Genomic DNA, 24,543 nt, shown 5'->3' with positions numbered 1-24,543 from the left:
AAAACATGCTTTGATTTGTTAACCTCTGTCTTACTACTTACAACTGAGAAATGTGTGATTATATACAGTATATAAAAGCTGTGTTTTTTGTTTAGTGATAGTTGTTCATGAATCCCTTTGTTTGTCCTGAACAGTTAAATTGCCTGCTGTTCTTCAGAAAAATCCTTCAGGTCCCACAAATTCTTTGGTTTTTCAGGATTTTTGTGTATTTGAACCCTCTCCAACAATGAGTGTATGATTTTGAGGTCCATCTTTTCACATTGAGGACAACTGAGGGACTCATATGCAGCTATTACAGAAGGTTCAAACGCTCGCTGATGCTCCGGAAGGAAACAATGCATTAAGAGCTGGGGGGTGACAACTTTTTGAATTTGAAGATCAGGGTAAGTTTAACTTATTTTGTCTTCTGGGAAACATGTATTTTCTGTAGCTTCTGAAGGGCAGTACTACGTGAAAAAAAAAAAAAAGATATTTAGGCAAAGTAAGAAAAATGTACACATCTTCATTCTGTTCAAAAGTTTTCACGCCTGGCTCTTAATGCATTATGTTTCCTTCTTGAGCATCAGTGAGCATTTGAATGATGCGTGATTGTAAGTTGTACCTTATTTTTCAACATATCCTCTGATGTACATTCACGTTTTAACTTGTATTAAAGTGAAGAAATTCTTCCCAGATCTATCCCAGACTACATTAGACTTTGGAAACTTTTAAATTGAAAAATGCCTTCAATTGAAGGAAGTAGAATGTAGTAGGGGAGTAACTGAATTGTTCCTAGCAATAATTTTGATCAAGCAATTAAAATATATTTATATGTAACCACTGTCATTGTCATCATACCACGGACATTACCTGAGAAGTTAAAGTAAATACGTTAGCAAACTGCGCTCTTTCAAAGATGTGCATTTAATGCCTGGTCAAAGTAAGAACATGATCTAAGCATTTAAAACATGCAAAGTAGGATTGCCAATTGTTCCTGTACTTAAGTAAAATTTCATATTAAATCCATATGGAAAGCAGTTTATGCCCTGTTTAGGGAGCATTCTCACAAAAAAAATAATAATAAATAAATAAAAACAAGAGCACCCTTAGCTGAAACTGTAATAATAACATATTTGGCAAACTCTTCTGTGCATATTTACATTTGCGCTCTGGAGAGCATCAGATATTTCTATTTACAACTTTTTCAGCGTTTAGCAGTGTAGCCGATCACAAACATGTCCGTTCAACTGATGAACTGAGATGAGTGACAAGCTCAGTGCATTTGAAATTATAAAGGGAGCACTTTTTGCACTCATTCTAGGCTATCTGTAATGCATTCAGAATTTTAATAAAAGTTTTTTTTGTTTTCATGATGCTAAGAAGAACAATGTCCCCTCACTAAAGTTCAGCTATAGTTTAGTTATTATATTAGTTATTAATATACAATTATGACAATATGACAATATGTTTGGTGAGTTTATAATGCAATGAATTTATCATAATGTAATAATTGTTATTACATTATGAGCTCATGATTTTATGAACATTTCATTACAGTAATAATGTAATACTTATTACATTATGTGCAGTTATTACATTATGAGTTGCTAAATGTGTTTTTAAGCCAATGACTATATTTAAAACTATATGTTTATGAATTTTGTATTTATAAATCTTTTTAAATGTGGAAAAGTTTAAATTCTGTGTGTAAAATCAAATAATAATAGGTCTACAAAACAAATGTATAGAAATACTTTATGCACTCATCCCATAGTAATGAATTTCATTGAGAGACAGCAGATGAGCAGGTGTTAGATGTGAATCTGCATGTTTTTGTGGAGGTTATAGATTGGGTTACACTGATGTGCATCCTGCTTTGCACAGTAATAAACACCACTGTCAGAGCTCTGTACTTTGACAAGAGTCAGGTCTAAAGATGCCCCGTTCCTCACAGCTGATGCTCTCTGCTTAAAATCCTTCTCCCAGGTTTCTGTTTTAATGTAGAAATACACAATCTGCTCCAATGGCTCAGTGGGTGTTTTTCTGAACCAGTACATGCTGTTATGTGTCGTTCCAATCTGGGAACACTTTAGGGTCACATTAAGATCCTCAGTTACAAAGAGATGAGGTGATTGATTTAATCCCAAACCTGTAAAACAAGGAGAGAAAAGAAGGAAGGAATTTTAATAAAAAATAATTAGTGTCAATGATTCTGAAAAGATAAATTTAAATAAGTTATTTTTGTTTACCTAATGGAAGAAGCAAGAGCAAAATCAGCAAACCAAACATTTTAGTTTTTATGAGTGATGTAAAGAAACTCAGCAGCTATAGATGCACGTGAGGACATCTGGTGGAATGGACATATAATGCTGGAACAGATTAGTCCCTCCTTCAAAAAATTTTTGTTCATATTGATGAAATCCAGATGCTGTATGGAATTGCTTTCTAAAAGGTTTTTATTTATTCGTTCATTTTTATTTATTTATTCTTTTTTTTTTTTTTTTTGCTTTGATCAACTTTTGAATATCACTGTAAAAAGTGATAAGTTGACTTAACTTAAAAAAAATTGAGGAAACCCGTTGCCTTAAAATGTTTAAGTAAATGATAATTAAAAAAAAAAAAAAAAGTTAAGTGAATTGTCAAGTTCACTTAACTTTTAAAAAAATATATATTATTTGCTTAATAATTTTAAGGCAACGGGTTTCCTCAATTTTTTTAAGTTAAGTCAACTTATCACTTTTTACAGTGAGATTCAGAGCAGAATTTTGACTTGCATGTGAACACACTCTAAGAGCACTTCAAGTTCACCTTGTTTTCACATTTGAGTAATTCAAACTATTTTTGGCCATTACAGGCTACTACAGAAAATAAGCGTCATACACTGGAACAGAGTTCAAGGAATTTTCCTCCATCTGTTGCCATACTGAGCATCATTTGATGCATCATGAGTCGTCACCACCATACTGAGCAATCGTCTATGCTGTCTTGCCTTCTAACATATCTTATTTTGGTCAAATTAGCATCCAAGGTGGCAAATGAATCAAGAGAAACATAAAGTATTGATTAAAAATCAGTTAGATTTAAGTTCAGTTAGTATCAGAATGCTACAGATGGCAGCTGCCTGTGTAAGTAGCAAGGCAACTCACTAGGCTTTGAAAAGAGCTTTATAGTATCTAGCAGTGGTTTATCACAGGTGTTGGACTATACACAATAATTCTTAGTAGTGGGTTTTTGTATGGGAGGAACAAATTTAGTGTTACTGTGTAATAGGCTGCACAGAAATAAACAGCACTGTTTTCTGATGTAGGATTGATCAGAGTTAAAGAGCTATGAAACTTATTTGAATCCCCACTTATAGTAATTTTGTTCTGGAAAGCTTTTTCTGGGTATCCAGAGTCACCAATTAGATTTCCCATGAATGTTAACTCTTTAGTCTGGGATTGCTTGTACCACAACAGGCGGTCATAGTCTGGGATTTTGTGGAAGCACTTAATTTCAGGAGATTCTCCATAATTTATTATCAAATTGTGAGGTTTCTGGTGAACAGTCGTGTCGCCCTTTTCACCTGTGAAAAAACATAAATCACAATTACATGCCTAAAGTTGTATCATTATGAAGAGTATTATGACATACAAAGTATATTAACATTACCTGAGACTAATGATGCCAAATTTATGTATATGAACAGATTCAGAAACATTCTGAGTTTGTGCTTAGCAGTAGTGACAGGTCTGATGTGCATTCACTGAGCATATAAACTACCAGAGTGTCATAAAGAAAATAAGTGAAGCATGAAGACACACTGCCCCCAACTGACAGGAAACAATGCTGTTTTAAACTGATGCCAAACATCAAGGCTGTTGGAATACACTTCATAGATTGTGATCTTTGCAAGGATGCTGTGTGTAACAGGTGAGCTCTCTGAGGGTTTTTGTGAGGTAAGACAATTTCAAAATAAGACATTTTTAGTACTGTGCACGTGCAGCACAGAAGTACATGCCATTGTCTTGAGTTTGTCTTAATTTTAGAGAGCGAAGATGCGCTTCTTTCTCTCCATCTCCACTCACTTCAAAGAACTCTGTATATTCATTCTCAATAGTTATTTTTTTATAATACACATATCCGATGAGTTTAAGGTCTGGAGCACCGATCAGCTGCTGATACCACAGAATAGTAACATAGTCAGTAACGTTGTGGCTGCATTTGAGATCCAATGTGTCATGAAGATTTAACAGTAGATCTGGAGGTACTTGATGAACTTTATTGCTTCTAACAGGTCCTGGACAAAAGGAAGCAATGTCATCATTATGAATTATGTCAAATTGTGTTCAATTTTAGGATATTTATGCTGCTGCAGCCAATAAATTACCTGTTTGCCAGAACACAGAAGCAATAACCACAACCAAAACTCTGATCATGTTGAATGAGCATGTTGAGTTCGAGTCTGAGTTGAAGTCATTTGAGGCAAGAGACACAGGATGTGACATCAGACTCAGCAGATGTTTGGATGGAAATCCTCATTATGTCAGATTAAATCATAAAACATAAAAACTGTAATTCATGTGAGTTGATAAGCATTTTGTGGCCAAATGTTGCCTGTCAGCAGGTTTTTGTAGAGGTGATACACCACATGTGTGCCACTGTGTATATGCTGCACAGAGATATGTGGCAGTATCAGTAAACTCCAGGGATTTTATGGTTAATTTGCCATTGCTATTCCCATTTCCATCTAAACTGAATTTGTTTTGGACTTCGGGCTCTAACTGATCTATTGAGCCAAGGAGGTATCCCAAAAACAAGCTGTCCATCCTGGGTTTGTTTATACCACAGAATACGGTCATAGTTTGAGATGCTATGGGAACACTGGAACACTGGAGAATCTGTAACATTCACTATCATGTCATGAGGCTCCTGAACTACTTCGTCACTGAGAGTGGAACCTGCAAAAAAAAAAAAAAAGATGAAATGATTGAGGCAGTAGTGATCATGAATTTCATCTCTACAGGTTGGGTTTGTAATGTACTGTAGTTTAGCTAATATCATATAAGTGAATAAATGTAATATATTCAATAATAATAACAAAACATACCCTGAATCCAGAGTGGAGAACAAATAGATGTTGCAAAAATTAATTTAATCATAAGTCGACACATGTTGAGGCAAGTTAATTTTCCTTAGGAACAGACAGAGTGATGTTTGCTATTACATGCCAATGCCAAGTGAGTGAGATATGCAAAATGTTTCCATATTTTACAGAGGATGTAATATTGGGTTCAAATCTAAAGTATACACAGTTTCAACACTGCCCTCTGTTGTTCAAATTTCAAACTATAAAATGACTGACCGGGTTTTTTAGATTAGAAATTTAATTTGAAATAAATTAAAGTAATTAAAAAAATAAAATTATGTAATATAACTGATGTTCAAATCTGTATGACTTTTTTTTTTTTTTAAGTGGGGTTCTGAGGCTGCAAAGCTCCCAAATGACAAAAAACATTTACATTTCAGGCTGTCCCTCACGCAACGCTATTGAATGGCTTCAGAAGACTTGGAAAATATTCATACAGACCACGTCTAGGACAGTTTTATACGTTTTTGAAGCTAGACAGCTCTGTTTCCACTCATTGTAACTGAATGGAGAAAAGTTTACCATACACTCTCAGAAATAAAGGTACAAAAGCTGTCACTGGGGAGGTACCTTTTCAAAAGGCACACTTTTGTACCTATTAGGTTCAAATATGTACACTTTAAGTACTAATATGTACCTTTAAGGTACCAAAATGGACCCTTTAGGTACAAACATGTACCTTTTGAAAAGGTTCTGCCCCAGTGACAGCTTTTGTACCTTTATTTCTGAGAGCGTAAAAAAGACTTTTTCCTCCTTTTGTGTTCAATAGAAGAAAGACATATCGACTTGGAATGATTTTTTTGTTTGTTTGTTTTTTTAATGACACATTTCTTTAAACAAACATGAACAATTATGCCATTATTAAACTCAAATTATTAACATGTATTACAGTTGGCCTTAATATTTGTAAATGTATTCATGCCATGTAATTCTCTTACAGGAGTTGGTTTACGAAATACACCAGGGTTTTTGCTGAGAAGGAAGGGAAGCCACAGCACTGTGTATACTAGCAGCGCAAAAGTACACTGCACTGTCATCAGGTGAAAGTCCCTGTAGTTTTAAAACGCTGTTTTTAGTTGCACTGCCACTCAGAATTATTTTAGTTTTGAATTTCTCCTCAACTGTATCACTAGAACCCACAAGATATGCAAGCAACTCCAAACTTTCGCCACGTTTTTGTTTGTACCAGAGCATGACATTGTAAGAAGATGAACTATGAGAACAGTGGAGTTCTTCAGATTGTCCAGGATCTTTGATCAGATCCTTTGGAGTCTGATGAATGTCTTGACTATTTGAAATATCTGTTAAAAGAAAGTGATAAAAATATGTAAATAATTTCATACAGTCATGTTTATGCATTTATTGAATAATTATTTATTCATTTTAATTTATAATAATAATAATAATTAGCTATTTATTTATTGTTTAAAAAAAAAAACACGACTTCACAAAAACTGTGAAGTATGTGTATATATATATATTCAAATATGTTCTACCTGAGAGACAGAGGAGAAAAGAAACACTGAGGAGAGTCCTGATCATGTTTACTTGAATGTTCAGAGAAGAGATGTGTGCGTGGACCAACCTTCACCATCACCTTCCTCTCATTACCATAGTGTGATCAACAATAAAAGTAAAGTTTGCTCTGAGTGTAATGGTAAGTTAGGTTTCCTGAGAAAGGTTTCCTGTACACAAGAGTCAGGGTTAACACCACCTCCTGCTGTTCATGTGTCAAATCTCAGTTTTGAAACTTACCCTAAAACAGGATTTCTGAAGAAAACAAGCTTTCTGAAGAAGAGGAAAAGACAGAAACTGGAGTTGACTAAAAAATGTCCTCTCTATCATATAATGCTCAAATCTTGTTTGCACTCGAGCATATTTGAGCTTAATGTGTAAAGACTTGCAACACAAGGCATGTTGTGATCAATTATGAAATGAATGGATGATATATTGCAATATTTAGTCAGAAAACATAACCAGTCACGTGTAAGGCATGTTGTAAAGAAAATGTATTCAGGTGTCAAAAAGAATGTGCCAAGTGAGCTGTGAGATGTCAAACAAAATAAAGATTTAAGCCCTTGTACTGTATAAAGCTGCATTGTGACAGACTGCATGTGTTTAACACGAGTGCCACCTGTCTGTGTGATCTTTAATATCATTTGTCATGACAGATTAACAAAGGGGGGTTTTGTACATCTGTGAAATGATTCTGCTTCACTGTGTTCACTCACTGCACACAAATACAGCGCATTGTCATCAGACTCCAGATTCTTCACAGTAAGAACACCCTTCGCAGCAGATTCATGATTGACTGAATATTTAGTTTTTTCGAGCTTTCCAAATTCCACTGTGCCAAAACTTGTTGTGTACACTATGAGCTCCATGGTTTTTCCTTGATGCTGACGGAACCAGTACATTCTGTTATAAGTATCACCTTTTGTGTGACTGCAGGTGAGAGTGGCATTTTCCTTAACGAGTAACATAATGTTTGGAGACTGTGTAATATCATTTACATCAGCAAAACCTGACAAAAAGAAATATGGAATATATAGTTAAGAATACTCAGCAGTTAAGATGAATACAATTTAGATTTCATTTCATTGAGCTTGTCAAATACCTGTGATCCACTGAACTGATATGATCAGAAAAACTAACGCTGGATTCATCTTGGCACTTGGTTTCAAAATAATGCCAACAGCAGGGATATATCGGTATTTTGATTTTTCACCACAATATGTGGCATAAGTCTTGCGTGCTGTCACTAACCGGAGAGGTGTTACCACTGAATCTAGGTTTTCGTTACATCATAAGGGGTGTAGAATATTCTGGGTGTGTTCAAAATCCACAACTACAGGAGCAGAGCAAATGTAGGATCAACAATACATTTCAAACAGGTTAGGTGGATAAATCCTTTATCAAATAATATTTGCAAAGAGGAAATCAATGAAAAATTGATTGGCTGGAAGCAGTTAAAGGGATACACTGTAAAAAAAAAATGCCGTAAAATTTACGGTAAAAAACCGGCAGCTGTGGTTGCCAGAATTATACCGTAAAATATACGGTAGCAACGTTTTAGGTTTTACGGTTTTAACTTAACAGTTAAATACCGTAATTTCAGTTAAATACCGTAAACTGATATAATGTTAATATAACAACCTATTGAAATACTGAAATCTGTTTTGTACCTTTGAAATACACTGATAACCACCAAATGCAGGTGGTGATGAGAAAGTCACATGATGAACCAAAGCCCATCACAAGCAGCTTTTAAATAATAACATATAGAAGGTGCACAGTGTCATTCACACAAGCACTAAACACCATCATTGTGAGACTCATTAATGAATGAATGAATGAATGAGGCATTTATATAGCGCTTTATTGTGTATTGCAATACACCCAAAGCGCTTTACAATCGTGGGGGGGGGGGTCTCTCCTCAACCACCATTAAACTGAAATATGCAATAGACATTAATTTAACAACATTAGATGTAACATACAACCCTAATAAACATAACTGATAAGAAAAAACTATGAAGAAACCTAGTTATTTCAAAGAAAAAACATCAAATTCAAACAAAATTTGAAATGCAACGCAGGGAATTCTGGGAATGTCAATTTACGGTTTTTCCCTGTAAATTTTACATTCTTTTTCACTTCCAAAAGCGGTATTTCACCGTAAAATTGTCTGAAATGTCTATTACAGTTTTTCACCGTATATATTATGGGAACTTACCGTTAACTATTTAACAGGTTTTTACCGTAGCTTTTTCACAGTTTTTTACCGTTAAAATCACGGTCATTTTTTACAGTGTAGTTTACCACAAACTTTAAATTTGAACATGTAAGTTCCAAACCTGCATAATTGTGAACATTTCAACGTGGTTAGTGCAACATACTTTGCACATAATTTAATCAAGAGCTCCTCCAAGTGATTATAATAACTACTACATCTTGACTGCACACTAGCCATAATACTTTTTGCAATATGCAATATTTTTGGCAAAATACCTTTAATAATAATGATTGATTACTATGAATTATAAGATAAAATTATTATTTTGTTATTATTATATCATAATGATTAATCCCTATGTATTGCTAAGATATCGATGTGCGTTATATTTAATTAACCACAGATCCAGGTGTAAAGTGAAAGTGAATTTGCTGTTACTGATAAACCTGTACACCACAAGAAGGTTTTTGTATTAGACAGATGTGATTCTGAGCACTGTGTAAGATGCTGCACAGAAATACACTGCGCTGTCAGTCAGTCTGAGGCTGTTGATAGTCAGAGTGGCATTATTTCTTCCATCTCCACCCAGTTTGATCTTGCCATTAAACTCAGGCTCTGTTGTATCTTGTTCAACATTAATGTATCCCATGAGTTGAAGGTCCATGGTTCTCTGGCTTTGTTTGTACCACTGTACGACATAGTAGTTTTGTAGTAGAAGTAGAAACTAGTAGAAACTCATCTTCATTCTTCAGGAGATCAGAAGGAGTCTGGAGAACCCTTTTACCGAGAATGCTGACTGTAGATAGAAATATTAATGAATAAACTTTGTAAAAAGTCAAATGAATGCTAATTCAATAAAAATAATGTATTAACAATATAAGATGATCAATTATTACCTGCAAGACAAAGAACAAAGACAGAAACACAGACATATGGAGCGTTACTCATGTTGTCTCTCTCTCTGCTGATTGACTCCACTATGACTTCATTTAAGGGAATGGAGGAAATGATGTCATTGTGAATGATAGCTATGCCTACTTCTTTATTTTTCCAAACAGTATAGAGGAGAAATGAACCCAAGAAGAAGAAACTTATTTTTATCAGTGTTGCACACTGTTTTATTTATTTACTCATTAATTAATTCAATCAATCAATCAACCATTCATTCAGTTTAAATATATTAACTTTTGAAAATGTTTGGCCCCATCAGACAAGAATTTAGTATGACTTGTTTTCCAGTATTGATATTTAGATCACTTGACTGCTACCAGCACAGTGTGCATCTCAAATCAGAAGGATGCAAATATTAGCAGGAGGTTTAACCAAGCCCTTGAGCAGGTGCAAAAGAGCTGCTGTGGTTAATTGTGCAGCACTGCTGCTTTCAGAGCTTTTTGTATTGTGGCATGACTGCTCATCACACTGTGTAAACTAGCTGCACAGTAGTACATTGCACCGTCACTGGCTTCAAGTTGGAGGATTTTTAAGGAACCATTCTTGGTTCCATCACCGTCCAACTTGATTTTTTTACTAAAATTATCCTCTGGAAAATAATTTTTTTTCCAGATATATCCCAGTAATGTAAGTCCATGGTTTGTTTGCGTTTGCTTGTACCAGAGAATTATAGTGTAGGTTGCTATGCTGTGTTCACATACAAGTTCTGCAGTGTCTTTCTCTGATTTTATTAGTTTTGAGGGGGTTTGCTGAACACTGCCAACAGAACCTGTAACAAGAAACAAAAGGGTACATGTTATAAAAGCACTATTATTGCATAACTATTATTAACAGTTCAATGTTGTCTTTTATAATATACAGTATTTACCTGTATGCCAAAAAAGTAAGACAAGGAGAACTCCGATCATGTTGATTTCGACTAGGGAAAAAATGTTCAGTTCGATTGAATTCCTCATCTCTATGAGTGTTGCAACATTACCACGCCCTTAGAATTTGTTTATAGATTCTATTATGGACCCTTAGTGCCCCCTACACACAGATTTTGAAATTACAACAATTTCCTGCCATGCACATAGAGATTCAAGAGATAATTGCCACACAATTGAATTTTGAGATATTTTGGAAAATATTTAGTTAGCAGTACATTGAACTAAAATTAGTATGTTTAATTTAAAAAGTTTCAATAAATTCAAAATATTACATTATGCATGTAATAGAAAAAGAAGCATATAAATATTATTAAACAAATATTAAGAAAATTGTTTTTATGCAGTGAGTCTGCTACATATGAATTAAATCCAGAAGAAAAAGTGATATTGTTTTATTTACAATGAAAGCAAAAGGCATTTCATTTCTCATACAGAACGATCTACAGATTTTAAGATAATGACAATGCTGAAAAGCATCATCATTTATATTATTAAAAAAGAGCAACAAATACTACAATACAACCAGCATTGATTTGATATTTTATAAGAAATATGTGCAGGATCTTTTTGTACTCTTGACTCCAGTGTTTGATACATCTGGCTGTGTATTCTTCACAGTAGGTGTTTATGAGAATTATTTATTTATTTATTTATTTATTTATTGAAACATATTGAAGACATATTAATAGCAAAATTAACCTGCTGAATGATATCAGGGTTATTTATATGCAGCACAGAAATATTGCGTTTCTTAATAAGTGTTTCCTAATTTGTCCTTTGTCAAATCAAAACACTTTTAATGTTACTTTTTCTAATATGCCTGTTTTTTAATGGTACCGTCCTACAGAAGTCACATTTTTGTTTTTGTTGTCACATTTTGAAATTCGGTTCAAAGGGTACTGCATAACAGGAATTAATCATTAAATGACTATTAGAAACTAATCAGTTTTATAGGAATGATGGAACACTTTATTTGTGCAATGCTAAGACTTCTTTTTTTCTCATTACTGGTACTAAATCAAACTCCACAAGTCCAGGTGCAGAGTGGGAGTGAATTTGCTGATAAGTTTCACTCAAGTTTGTAATGAGGAGGGTTTTTGTATCAGACAGATGTGATTCTGAGCACTGTGTCATATGCTGCACAGAAATACACTGCACTGTCGTTCAGTCTGAGGTTGCTGATAATCAGAGTGCCGTTTTTTCTTCCATCTCCGTTCAGATTGATCGTGTTTTCAAATTCAGACTCTGGGTATTTATTTTCAAGATTAAGGTATCCCATGAACTTGAAGCCCATGATGTCTTTCTTGTACCAAAGAATACGGTCATAATTTGGTATATTATGAGCACATATGATCACTGCAGATTCATCTTTGTTCTTTATGAGGTCACCAGGTGACTGAAAAACAGTTTTACCAAAACATGCAGCTGTAATGAGAGAAAATACACATACAATGACAATCAGTGTAAAACAAATACATATACGTAATAAACATTTCAAATAATAAAAACAAAATTGTATTATATGATTACCTGTGATGCATACTAGAGAAACACAAACACTTGTAATAATGCTAGTCATCTTTGCTTTTAGTGACAGTGCTGTGAATTAAATGCAGGAAGGTCATCTCTGGGGGCAATGACAACAAAGTAGTGAGTTATAGAAATGACAGTGCTGTTCAGATTTAGCATTACTGGAGAAAGAGCTCCCTCTACTGTTCTGGGATGCTGAGTATAAAACTTGTATTAATTTGATTGACTGTACGAGGTCAAAATGTGGGATAGTTCTGTTCTCACATGAGATTCCTCAGACATTCTTAGAAACTGCTGTTCATGTATCTATAAAATCACACTGTCATTTAACAAGACTATACAGGGAAACATGATCTCACCTCAATGTTGGCAGCAAATCAAACCCCGAGCCCTTCGCAGGTGAGGCAGAGCTGATGCAGAAGCACAGACTAGAGAGCTTTTTGTATTAAGGTTTCATTGACTATATCACTGTGTAATATGCTGCACAGAAATACACTGCGCTGTCTTCTGGTTTGAGGTTGCTGATAGTCAGACTGCCATTTCTCGCTGCATCTCCCTCCAATTTGATCTTGTCTTTAAATTCAAAAATGTCTCTTTGTTCAAAAAACTCCACATTGTTCACAGTCAGAGATCCACTCTCTGGAACAGTTTTAATGATTGGAAATTTGTTTTGATCAGAATCACCATAGTCAGGATTGTTTGAAGTGCTTGCACGATTAGAGTCATAGTTTGTCCTGGGCGCTGTCGATACCAGTACATCTGGTTGAATGTAAAATCCTTTTTATGTGTGCAGTTCAGTATCTTTTACTGCCATTAATACACTTGGGATTTTTGAAACATCACAGATACCTGAAATTTGAAATAAAAAGAAGAAAAGGAAAATCTTTCTGTAATAATTTTGACAATTTTGAGTTTGAATACCTTGGCTCCAATGTAGCAACAGGATGAATAGAATAATGCTCCTCATTATGTCACGTCGAGGCTGGATGGGTTAAATCATCATGAGTGATGATAAACATTTTAGTTGGCAGTACAGGATGTGACATCATTATCATACCTGAGCAAAATTTTACACAGACACAAATTATTAGTGCAACACAACAATTATTAGTTTTACAACAAAACAATTATATAATTATTTTATTTTTTAATTCAAATAATTAATTTATTTGTAATGATTTTATACTTAATTGTAATTGTTTATTACCTAATATGCATAATCTAAAACCTTTTCTTTCTTTCTTTCTTTCTGCTGTATTTGCTAGACCTACTGTGTTATTGGCCTTGAATCAAAACTCACAGGTGTGGAGAGAAATAAATATGCCTTTCACAGAACTAAGTCGGTTAAAAGTGTTTTTTTTTCCCCTACAATGGTAGATATAAACAATTATATACACCAAGAAAAAAAACTGTTTATGTATTTTAAATCCGTTGTTGGTAAATGTTGGCAGGAAGTAAAACCACCTCCATATGGAGGTGATACAGAACTTGGCTGCATCTAATTTCAGAAGAACCTTTTAATTAAATCCTAATTTAATTATAATTCAAATCTTTTACAAACTGAAGACAAAGTCAACATCCTTTTCTGTGTAATCATGTTCAGTTCTAAAGCAGCACAGACTGAGTCCCAAACTTGGTCATTCAAACTTTTCTGTTATACAGGATGTGACATCATGGGTTATACAGTCCTTGTACCATGAATGTTGACTGTAGAGAGAAGTAATGAAATTCAGTGAGATCTTTATAGCAGCAAAGCATAAACTAAATGCAGATGTTACTCTTTAGTAAGATTATATTTAATATATTAAATGTGTTTTAGAGAAACATATACATTCACAACCATGCTGTTCTAATTTAGATACATAATGATTGCACTATATCACTGTAAATAACTGTAAATATATATTTTATATAACTGTAAATAATATCATTGTTTAAATCCCAGTTTATATGGTGTCCGGTATTAGACCACATGACTGCTACCATCACAGAAGGATGCAAATATTAGCATGAAATTCAACCAAAACCGTGATCAGGTGCAAAAGAGCTGCTGTGGTTAATTGTGCAGCACTGCTGCTTTCAGAGCTTTTTGTATTGTGGCATGACTGCTCATCACACTGTGTAAACTAGCTGCACAGTAGTACATTGCACCGTCACTGACTTCAAGTTGGAGGATTTTTAAGGAACCATTCTTGGTTCCATCACCGTCAACTTGATTTTTCACTGAGATTATCCTCTGGGTAAGAATTCATATTCCATGTATATCCCAGTAATATTAAGTCATTGCTGAGAGTTTGTTTGTACCAGAAGATCATATTGTAAGATGGTATGCTGTGTTCACATACAAGTTCTGCAGTGTCTCTCTCGGATTTAATTAGATTTGAGGGTCTTTGATTAACACTGCCATTAACAACAGAACCTGTAAAAAGAAACAAAAAGTGCATTATACTTAATCATAAGTAACTGTGTTATTAAATCATTAGCGCCATTTAATATAAAATAGTTACCTGTAAGCCAAAGCTGCAAGACAAGGAGAATGCTGAACATATTGATTTAGACTGGAGTAAAACTCTGTGGGGGGAAAAAAAAATAAATGTTTGGTTTGGTTTGATATAATTTCTCATCTGACACGTGGCCACCCTACTTAACAAATTCTATTATGGATCCTCGGTGCCTCCTACACACAGGTTTTGTAATTGCTGCAATTTCCTGCCATGCACACCATGCTGTGAAGAAAGTTTGTCTCCATGTTTGTTAATCAATGCTTGAATCATTTTAAATACAAAACAAATAAACCATATACAGGTGCTGGTCATATAATTAGAATATCATCAAAAAGTTGATTTATTTCACTAATTCCATTCAAAAAGTGAAACTTGTATATTATATTCATTCATTACACACAGACATATATTTCAAATGTTTATTTCTTTTAATTTTGATGATTAGAGCTTACAGCTCATGAAAGTCAAAAATCAGTATCTCAAAATATTAGAATATTTACATTTGAGTTTGAATAAATGACCATCCCTACAGTATAAATTCTGGGTATCTCTTGTTCTTTGAAACCACAATAATGGGGAAGACTGCTGACTTGGCAATGATCCAGAAGACGAACATTGACGCCCTCCACAAAGAGGGTAAGTCACAGAAGGTCATTACTGAAAGGTGTGGCTGTTTACAGAGTGCTGTATCAAAGCATATTAAATGCAAAGTTGACTGGAAGGAAGAATTTGGGTAGGAAAAGGTGCACAAGCAACAGGGATGACCGCAAGCTTGAGAATACAGTCAAGCAAAGCCGATTCAAACACTTGTGAAAGCTTCACAAGGAGAGAACTGAAGCTGGAGTCAGTGCATCAAGAGTCACCACGCTCAGACGTCTTCAGGAAAAGGGCTACCAAGCCACTTCTGAACCAGTGACAACGTCAGAAGCGTCTTACCTGGGCTGTGGAGAAAGAGAACTGGACTGTTGCTCAGTGGTCCAAAGTCCTCTTTTCAGATGAAAGTAAATTTTACATTTCATTTGGAAATCAAGGTCCCAGAGTCTGAAGGAAGAGTGGAGAGGCACAGAATCCATGTTGCTTGAAGTTCAGTGTGAAGTTTCCACAGTCTGTGATGATTTGGGCTGCCATGTCATCTGCTGGTGTTGGTCCACTGTGTTTTCTGATGTCCACAGTCAACGCAGCCATCTAGCAGGAAATTTTAGAGCACTTCATGCTTCCTTCTGTTGACAAGCTTTATGGAGATGCTGATTTCATTTTCCAGCAGGACTTGGCACCTGCCCACACTGCCAAAGGTACCAAAAGCTGGTTCAATGACCATAGTGTTACTGTGCTTGACTGGCCAGCAAACTCACCTGACCTGAACCCCATAGAGAATCTGTGGGGTATTGTCAAGAGGAAGATGAGAGACACCAGACCCAACAATGCAGAAGAGCTGAAGGCCGCTATCAGAGCAACCTGGGCTCTCATAACACCTGAGCAGTGCCACAGACTGATCGACTCCATGCCACGCCGCATTGCTGCAGTAATTCAGGCAAAAGGAGCCCCAACTAAGTATTGAGTGCTGTACATGCTCATACTTTTCATTTTCATACTTTTCAGTTGGCCAAGATTTCTAAAAATCCTTTCTTTGTATTGGTCTTAAGTAATATTCTAATATTTTGAGATACTGATTTTTGACTTTCATGAGCTGTAAGCTCTAATCATCAAAATGAAAAGAAATAAACATTTGAAATATATCAGTCTGTGTGTAATGAATGAATATAATATACAAGTTTCACTTTTTGAATGGAATTAGTGAAATAAATCAACTTTTTGATGATATTCTAATTATATGACCAGCACCTGTATATATGGAATTTGTGCATGTAGACCTTAGTAACCAGGTAATTAACCGTATTTTTTTTTAGCAAAATGCCTTGTTTTGGGTAGTATTTGCTCCAATTTGATGTGTGAAATATGCACAAAGGTGTTCTTTAGTGTTTAACAATTTTCTATTAATAATGTGGTGGTATACTTGTACGAATGTCATTATTTCTCTTTGATGGTACTTCAACATTATATTTACATTATTTTCACAGCATATGTGCACAAAACATATCTCTGAAACATATCTCTTGTATTAGTTTTTAATGTATAGGTTTGTGGAAAATGAATGTTTTTGGGTCCAGTGAGCTTCATATCACAGTAGGGTTTTGTATCAGACAGATGTGATTCATTCAGCCTGAGGTTGTTGATAGTCAGAGTGCCATTATTTCTTCCATCTCCATCCGGTTTGACCTTGTTTTTAAATTCCAACTCAGGGTTGTCATATATGAGATTAAGAAACCCCATGAACTTGAAGCCCATGATGTCTTTCTTGTAGCAAAGAATACGGTCATAGTTTGGTATATTATGAGCACATATGATCACTGCAGATTCATCTTTGTTCTTTATGAGGTCACCAGGTGACTGAAAAACAGTTTTACCAAAACATGCAGCTGTAATGAGAGAAAATACACATACAATGACAATCAGTGTAAAACAAATACATATACGTAATAAACATTTCAAATAATAAAAACAAAATTGTATTATATGATTACCTGTGATGCATACTAGAGAAACACAAACACTTGTAATAATGCTAGTCATCTTTGCTTTTAGTGACAGTGCTGTGAATTAAATGCAGGAAGGTCATCTCTGGGGGCAATGACAACAAAGTAGTGAGTTATAGAAATGGCAGTGCTGTTCAGATTTAGCATTACTGGAGAAAGAGCTCCCTCTACTGTTCTGGGATGCTGAGCATAAAACGTATTAATTTGATTGACTGTACGAGGTCAAAATGTGGGATAGTTCTGTTCTCACATGAGATTCCTCAGACATTCTTAGAAACTGCTGTTCATGTATCTATAAAATCACACTGTCATTTAACAAGACTATACAGGAAACATGATCTCACCTCAATGTTGGCAGCAAATCAAACCCCGAGCCCTTCGCAGGTGAGGCAGAGCTGATGCAGAAGCACAGACTAGAGAGCTTTTTGTATTAAGGTTTCATTGACTATATCACTGTGTAATATGCTGCACAGAAATACACTGCGCTGTCTTCTGGTTTGAGGTTGCTGATAGTCAGACTGCCATTTCGCTGCATCTCCTCCAATTTGATCTTGTCTTTAAATTCAAAATGTCTCTTTGTTCAAAAACTCCACATTGTTCACAGTCAGAGATCCACTCTCTGGAACAGTTTTAATGATTGGAAATTTGTTTTGATCAGAATCACCATAGTCAGGATTGTTTGAAGTGCTTGCGATTAGAGTCATAGTTTGTCCTGGGCGCTGTCGATACCAGTACATCTGGTTGAATGTAAAATCCTTTTTATGTGTGCAGTTCAGTATCTTTTACTGCCATTAATACACTTGGGATTTTTGAAACATCACAGATACCTGAAATTTGAAATAAAAAGAAGAAAAGGAAAATCTTTCTGTAATAATTTTGACAATTTTGAGTTTGAATACCTTGGCTCCAATGTAGCAACAGGATGAATAGAATAATGCTCCTCATTATGTCACGTCGAGGCTGGATGGGTTAAATCATCATGAGTGATGATAAACATTTTAGTTGGCAGTACAGGATGTGACATCATTATCATACCTGAGCAAAATTTTACACAGACACAAATTATTAGTGCAACACAACAATTATTAGTTTTACAACAAAACAATTATATAATTATTTTATTTTTAATTCAAATAATTAATTTATTTGTAATGATTTTATACTTAATTGTAATTGTTTATTACCTAATATGCATAATCTAAAACCTTTTCTTTCTTTCTTTCTTTCTGCTGTATTTGCTAGACCTACTGTGTTATTGGCCTTGAATCAAAACTCACAGGTGTGGAGAGAAATAAATATGCCTTTCACAGAACTAAGTCGGTTAAAAGTGTTTTTTTTCCCCCTACAATGGTAGATATAAACAATTATATACACCAAGAAAAAAAACTGTTTATGTATTTTAAATCCGTTGTTGGTAAATGTTGGCAGGAAGTAAAACCACCTCCATATGGAGGTGATACAGAACTTGGCTGCATCTAATTTCAGAAGAACCTTTTAATTAAATCCTAATTTAATTATAATTCAAATCTTTTACAAACTGAAGACAAAGTCAACATCCTTTTCTGTGTAATCATGTTCAGTTCTAAAGCAGCACAGACTGAGTCCCAAACTTGGTCATTCAAACTTTTCTGTTATACAGGATGTGACATCATGGGTTATACAGTCCTTGTACCATGAATGTTGACTGTAGAGAGAAGTAATGAAATTCAGTGAGATCTTTATAGCAGCAAAGCATAAACTAAATGCAGATGTTACTCTTTAGTAAGATTATATTTAATATATTAAATGTGTTTTAGAGAAACATATACATTCACAACCATGCTGTTCTAATTTAGATACATAATGATTGCACTATATCACTGTAAATAACTGTAAATATATATTTTTATATAACTGTAAATAATATCATTGTTTAAATCCCAGTTTATATGGTGTCCGGTATTAGACCACATGACTGCTACCATCACAGAAGGATGCAAATATTAGCATGAAATTCAACCAAAACCGTGAGCAGGTGCAAAAGAGCTGCTGTGGTTAATTGTGCAGCACTGCTGCTTTCAGAGCTTTTTTGTATTGTGGCATGACTGCTCATCACACTGTGTAAACTAGCTGCACAGTAGTACATTGCACCGTCACTGACTTCAAGTTGGAGGATTTTTAAGGAACCATTCTTGGTTCCATCACCGTCCAACTTGATTTTTTCACTGAGATTATCCTCTGGGTAAGAATTCATATTCCATGTATATCCCAGTAATATTAAGTCATTGCTGAGAGTTTGTTTGTACCAGAAGATCATATTGTAAGATGGTATGCTGTGTTCACATACAAGTTCTGCAGTGTCTCTCTCGGATTTAATTAGATTTGAGGGTCTTTGATTAACACTGCCATTAACAACAGAACCTGTAAAAAGAAACAAAAAGTGCATTATACTTAATCATAAGTAACTGTGTTATTAAATCATTAGCGCCATTTAATATAAAATAGTTACCTGTAAGCCAAAGCTGCAAGACAAGGAGAATGCTGAACATATTGATTTAGACTGGAGTAAAACTCTGTGGGGGGAAAAATAAATGTTTGGTTTGGTTTGATATAATTTCTCATCTGACACGTGGCCACCCTACTTAACAAATTCTATTATGGATCCTCGGTGCCTCCTACACACAGGTTTTGTAATTGCTGCAATTTCCTGCCATGCACACCATGCTGTGAAGAAAGTTTGTCTCCATGTTTGTTAATCAATGCTTGAATCATTTTAAATACAAAACAAATAAACCATATACAGGTGCTGGTCATATAATTAGAATATCATCAAAAGTTGATTTATTTCACTAATTCCATTCAAAAGTGAAACTTGTATATTATATTCATTCATTACACACAGACATATATTTCAAATGTTTATTTCTTTTAATTTTGATGATTAGAGCTTACAGCTCATGAAAGTCAAAAATCAGTATCTCAAAATATTAGAATATTTACATTTGAGTTTGAATAAATGACCATCCCTACAGTATAAATTCTGGGTATCTCTTGTTCTTTGAAACCACAATAATGGGAAGACTGCTGACTTGGCAATGATCCAGAAGACGAACATTGACGCCCTCCACAAAGAGGGTAAGTCACAGAAGGTCATTACTGAAAGGTGTGGCTGTTTACAGAGTGCTGTATCAAAGCATATTAAATGCAAAGTTGACTGGAAGGAAGAATTTGGGTAGGATAAAAACAAGCAACAGGGATGACCGCAAGCTTGAGAATACAGTCAAGCAAAGCCGATTCAAACACTTGTGAAAGCTTCACAAGGAGAGAACTGAAGCTGGAGTCAGTGCATCAAGAGTCACCACGCTCAGGCGTCTTCAGGAAAAGGGCTACCAAGCCACTTCTGAACCAGTGACAACGTCAGAAGCGTCTTACCTGGGCTGTGGAGAAAGAGAACTGGACTGTTGCTCAGTGGTCCAAAGTCCTCTTTTCAGATGAAAGTAAATTTTACATTTCATTTGGAAATCAAGGTCCCAGAGTCTGAAGGAAGAGTGGAGGCACAGAATCCATGTTGCTTGAAGTTCAGTGTGAAGTTTCCACAGTCTGTGATGATTTGGGCTGCCATGTCATCTGCTGGTGTTGGTCCACTGTGTTTTCTGAAGTCCACAGTCAACGCAGCCATCTAGCAGGAAATTTTAGAGCACTTCATGCTTCCTTCTGTTGACAAGCTTTATGGAGATGCTGATTTCATTTTCCAGCAGGACTTGGCACCTGCCCACACTGCCAAAGGTACCAAAAGCTGGTTCAATGACCATAGTGTTACTGTGCTTGACTGGCCAGCAAACTCACCTGACCTGAACCCCATAGAGAATCTGTGGGGTATTGTCAAGAGGAAGATGAGAGACACCAGACCCAACAATGCAGAAGAGCTGAAGGCCGCTATCAGAGCAACCTGGGCTCTCATAACACCTGAGCAGTGCCACAGACTGATCGACTCCATGCCACGCCGCATTGCTGCAGTAATTCAGGCAAAAGGAGCCCCAACTAAGTATTGAGTGCTGTACATGCTCATACTTTTCATTTTCATACTTTTCAGTTGGCCAAGATTTCTAAAAATCCTTTCTTTGTATTGGTCTTAAGTAATATTCTAATATTTTGAGATACTGATTTTTGACTTTCATGAGCTGTAAGCTCTAATCATCAAAATTAAAAGAAATAAACATTTGAAATATATCAGTCTGTGTGTAATGAATGAATATAATATACAAGTTTCACTTTTTGAATGGAATTAGTGAAATAAATCAACTTTTTGATGATATTCTAATTATATGACCAGCACCTGTATATATGGAATTTGTGCATGTAGACCTTAGTAACCAGGTAATTAACCGTATTTTTTTTTTAGCAAAATGCCTTGTTTTGGGTAGTATTTGCTCCAATTTGATGTGTGAAATATGCACAAAGGTGTTCTTTAGTGTTTAACAATTTTCTATTAATAATGTGGTGGTATACTTGTACGAATGTCATTATTTCTCTTTGATGGTACTTCAACATTATATTTACATTATTTTCACAGCATATGTGCACAAAACATATCTCGAAACATATCTCTTGTATTAGTTTTTAATGTATAGGTTTGTGGAAAATGAATGTTTTTGGGTCCAGTGAGCTTCATATCACAGTAGGGTTTTGTATCAGACAGATGTGATTCATTCAGCCTGAGGTTGTTGATAGTCAGAGTGCCATTATTTCTTCCATCTCCATCCGGTTTGACCTTGTTTTTAAATTCCAACTCAGGGTTGTCATATATGAGATTAAGAAACCCCATGAACTTGAAGCCCATGATGTCTTTCTTGTAGCAAAGAATACGGTCATAGTTTGGTATATTATGAGCACATATGATCACTGCAGATTCATCTTTGTTCTTTATGAGGTCACCAGGTGACTGAAAAACAGTTTTACCAAAACATGCAGCTGTAATGAGAGAAAATACACATACAATGACAATCAGTGTAAAACAAATACATATACGTAATAAACATTTCAAATAATAAAAACAAAATTGTATTATATGATTACCTGTGATGCATACTGTATTAATGTAATAATTTGATTGACTGTACGAGGTCAAAATGTGGGATAGTTCTGTTCTCACATGAGATTCCTCAGACATTCTTAGAAACTGCTGTTCATGTATCTATAAAATCACACTGTCATTTAACAAGACTATACAGGGAAACATGATCTCACCTCAATGTTGGCAGCAAATCAAACCCCGAGCCCTTCGCAGGTGAGGCAGAGCTGATGCAGAAGCACAGACTAGAGAGCTTTTTGTATTAAGGTTTCATTGACTATATCACTGTGTAATATGCTGCACAGAAATACACTGCGCTGTCTTCTGGTTTGAGGTTGCTGATAGTCAGACTGCCATTTCTCGCTGCATCTCCCTCCAATTTGATCTTGTCTTTAAATTCAGGCTCTATATTCTCATTGGTAAATAAGTATCCCATGAACTTGAGTCCAGTCATGTCCTGACTCTGTTTGTACCACAGCATTTGGTCGTAGAACTGTATTTTGTGAGAACAGAAGATAACAGCCGATTCAGTTTGGCTCTTTACGAGGTCATCAGGACTCTGGAGAACAGTTTTTGCATGATTTGCCACTGTCCATGAAGAAATACAACATTAGTGATGAGTAATGTCTGAACATTTACATCACAGTTAATCATCATATGCACAACATGTTTTTTACTATTACCTGTTAGCCACAACAGACATGCAGATCTGATGAGGAAAGCGTTCATCATGTCAGCTCTTTGTAATAAAGTGAGTATTTCTGCTGTGATGAAGTACAGGCACAAGAGGGAGGAAGTGATGTCATCTGTAGGGTGCACGGACAGCACATTTTGCAATAAAACATTATGAACATGAATGTATTTTAACTAAATATTATAAAATGTTTATTACCTGATATGCAGAATACATATAAATAATATTTTAATTTCAAAACAAATTGTTCTTTAAAAACAATCAATATGCTAATATTTCTATGTGCTTATTCATATGATCCCTCTAACATTGTTGCACTTCACTGTGGTTTTATTTAATAGTATTGGCACTGAATCAAAACCCACAGGTGTGAGGAGGAACATAAATATGCTTTATATACGAATTAAGCTGTTTAAAAGTGGTTTTTGTATCAGACAGAGGTGATTCAGAGCACTGTGTCATATGCTGCACAGAAATACACTGCGCTGTCGTTCAGTCTGAGGCTGTTGATAGTCAGATTGCCTTTATTTCTTCCATCTCCCTCCAATTTGATCTTGTTTTCAAATTCAGGCTCTTTAGTCTCAGACTTAATATAAAGGTTTCCCATCAACTTTAGGCCCAACATGTCCTGACTTTGTTGGTACTTGTATTCAATCATAGCTCTGTATGTTGTGAGCACATGTGATCACAGCAGATTCATCTTGATTCTTCAGTAGATCATCAGGCATCTGGAGAACAGATTTACCAAGACAGGCAGCTGTGGGGAAAATAAAAGTAGCATTTGTGTATAGTAACATTTAGACTAAAACAATTTGTATGATGATAAAAATATATATTTTAGTGCATATTTGTTTAATATTACCTGTAAACATCATTAGCAACACAGATACCCTATTGAACGTGTTCATCATGGACATGGTTTCTTTCACCAAGTGCTTCTGCCATGAAATAAAAGCACATGCATAAGTTGCAGGAAGTGATGTCAGCTATATTGGGCCCTAACTGGTAAAACCTGGGCGAAAAGAGTAATAAAATGGGGAAATAAGATTCAAACTGCACATGAGTTGTGTATAAATATTAGAAATGATATGCAACTCAGACTGTGGATGCTTTTGAATTACAGAAGGTGGACAATGATAATGATTCATTTTCATTCATTAAAATCTCTTATGAGAAAACAGCTCCATTTGTTTGGCATTGTGAGTAGGCAGAAAATGTGTTGAATCACACTGCCCCCTGTTGATCAATGCTTACGTCTAATTTTAAGACACCTGTTTTTGTCCAGCTCTCCCCAGAGTTTGATACACTGTGTATTCACTCACTGAACAGAAATATATGGCACTATCATTCGGCTGCAAATTGTTCACAGTCAGAGATCCTCTCTCAGGAACCGTTTTATTGGCCACAAATTTATTCAGCTCAGTATCTCCATATTCTGGATCACTGTA

At 35.2% G+C, this 24,543-nt stretch overlaps 1 gene segment (V, D, J or C); it reads right to left on the bottom strand.

Annotated features, from left to right (window-relative positions):
• Nucleotides 1-11,825: 11,825 nt before the first annotated feature.
• LOC131522834 (T cell receptor beta variable 16-like) lies at nt 11,826-12,318 on the bottom strand. The segment is given in 2 exon segments: nt 11,826-12,148; nt 12,254-12,318. Coding segments are annotated over 2 exon segments (372 nt in total).
• Nucleotides 12,319-24,543: the final 12,225 nt, after the last annotated feature.

The sequence above is a fragment of the Onychostoma macrolepis genome, chromosome 17 (genome assembly GCF_012432095.1).
Source record: "Onychostoma macrolepis isolate SWU-2019 chromosome 17, ASM1243209v1, whole genome shotgun sequence".
Taxonomy (NCBI): domain Eukaryota; kingdom Metazoa; phylum Chordata; class Actinopteri; order Cypriniformes; family Cyprinidae; genus Onychostoma; species Onychostoma macrolepis.
The sequence above is the reverse complement of the archived record's forward strand: the minus strand, read 5'-3'. Positions and strand labels throughout refer to the sequence as shown.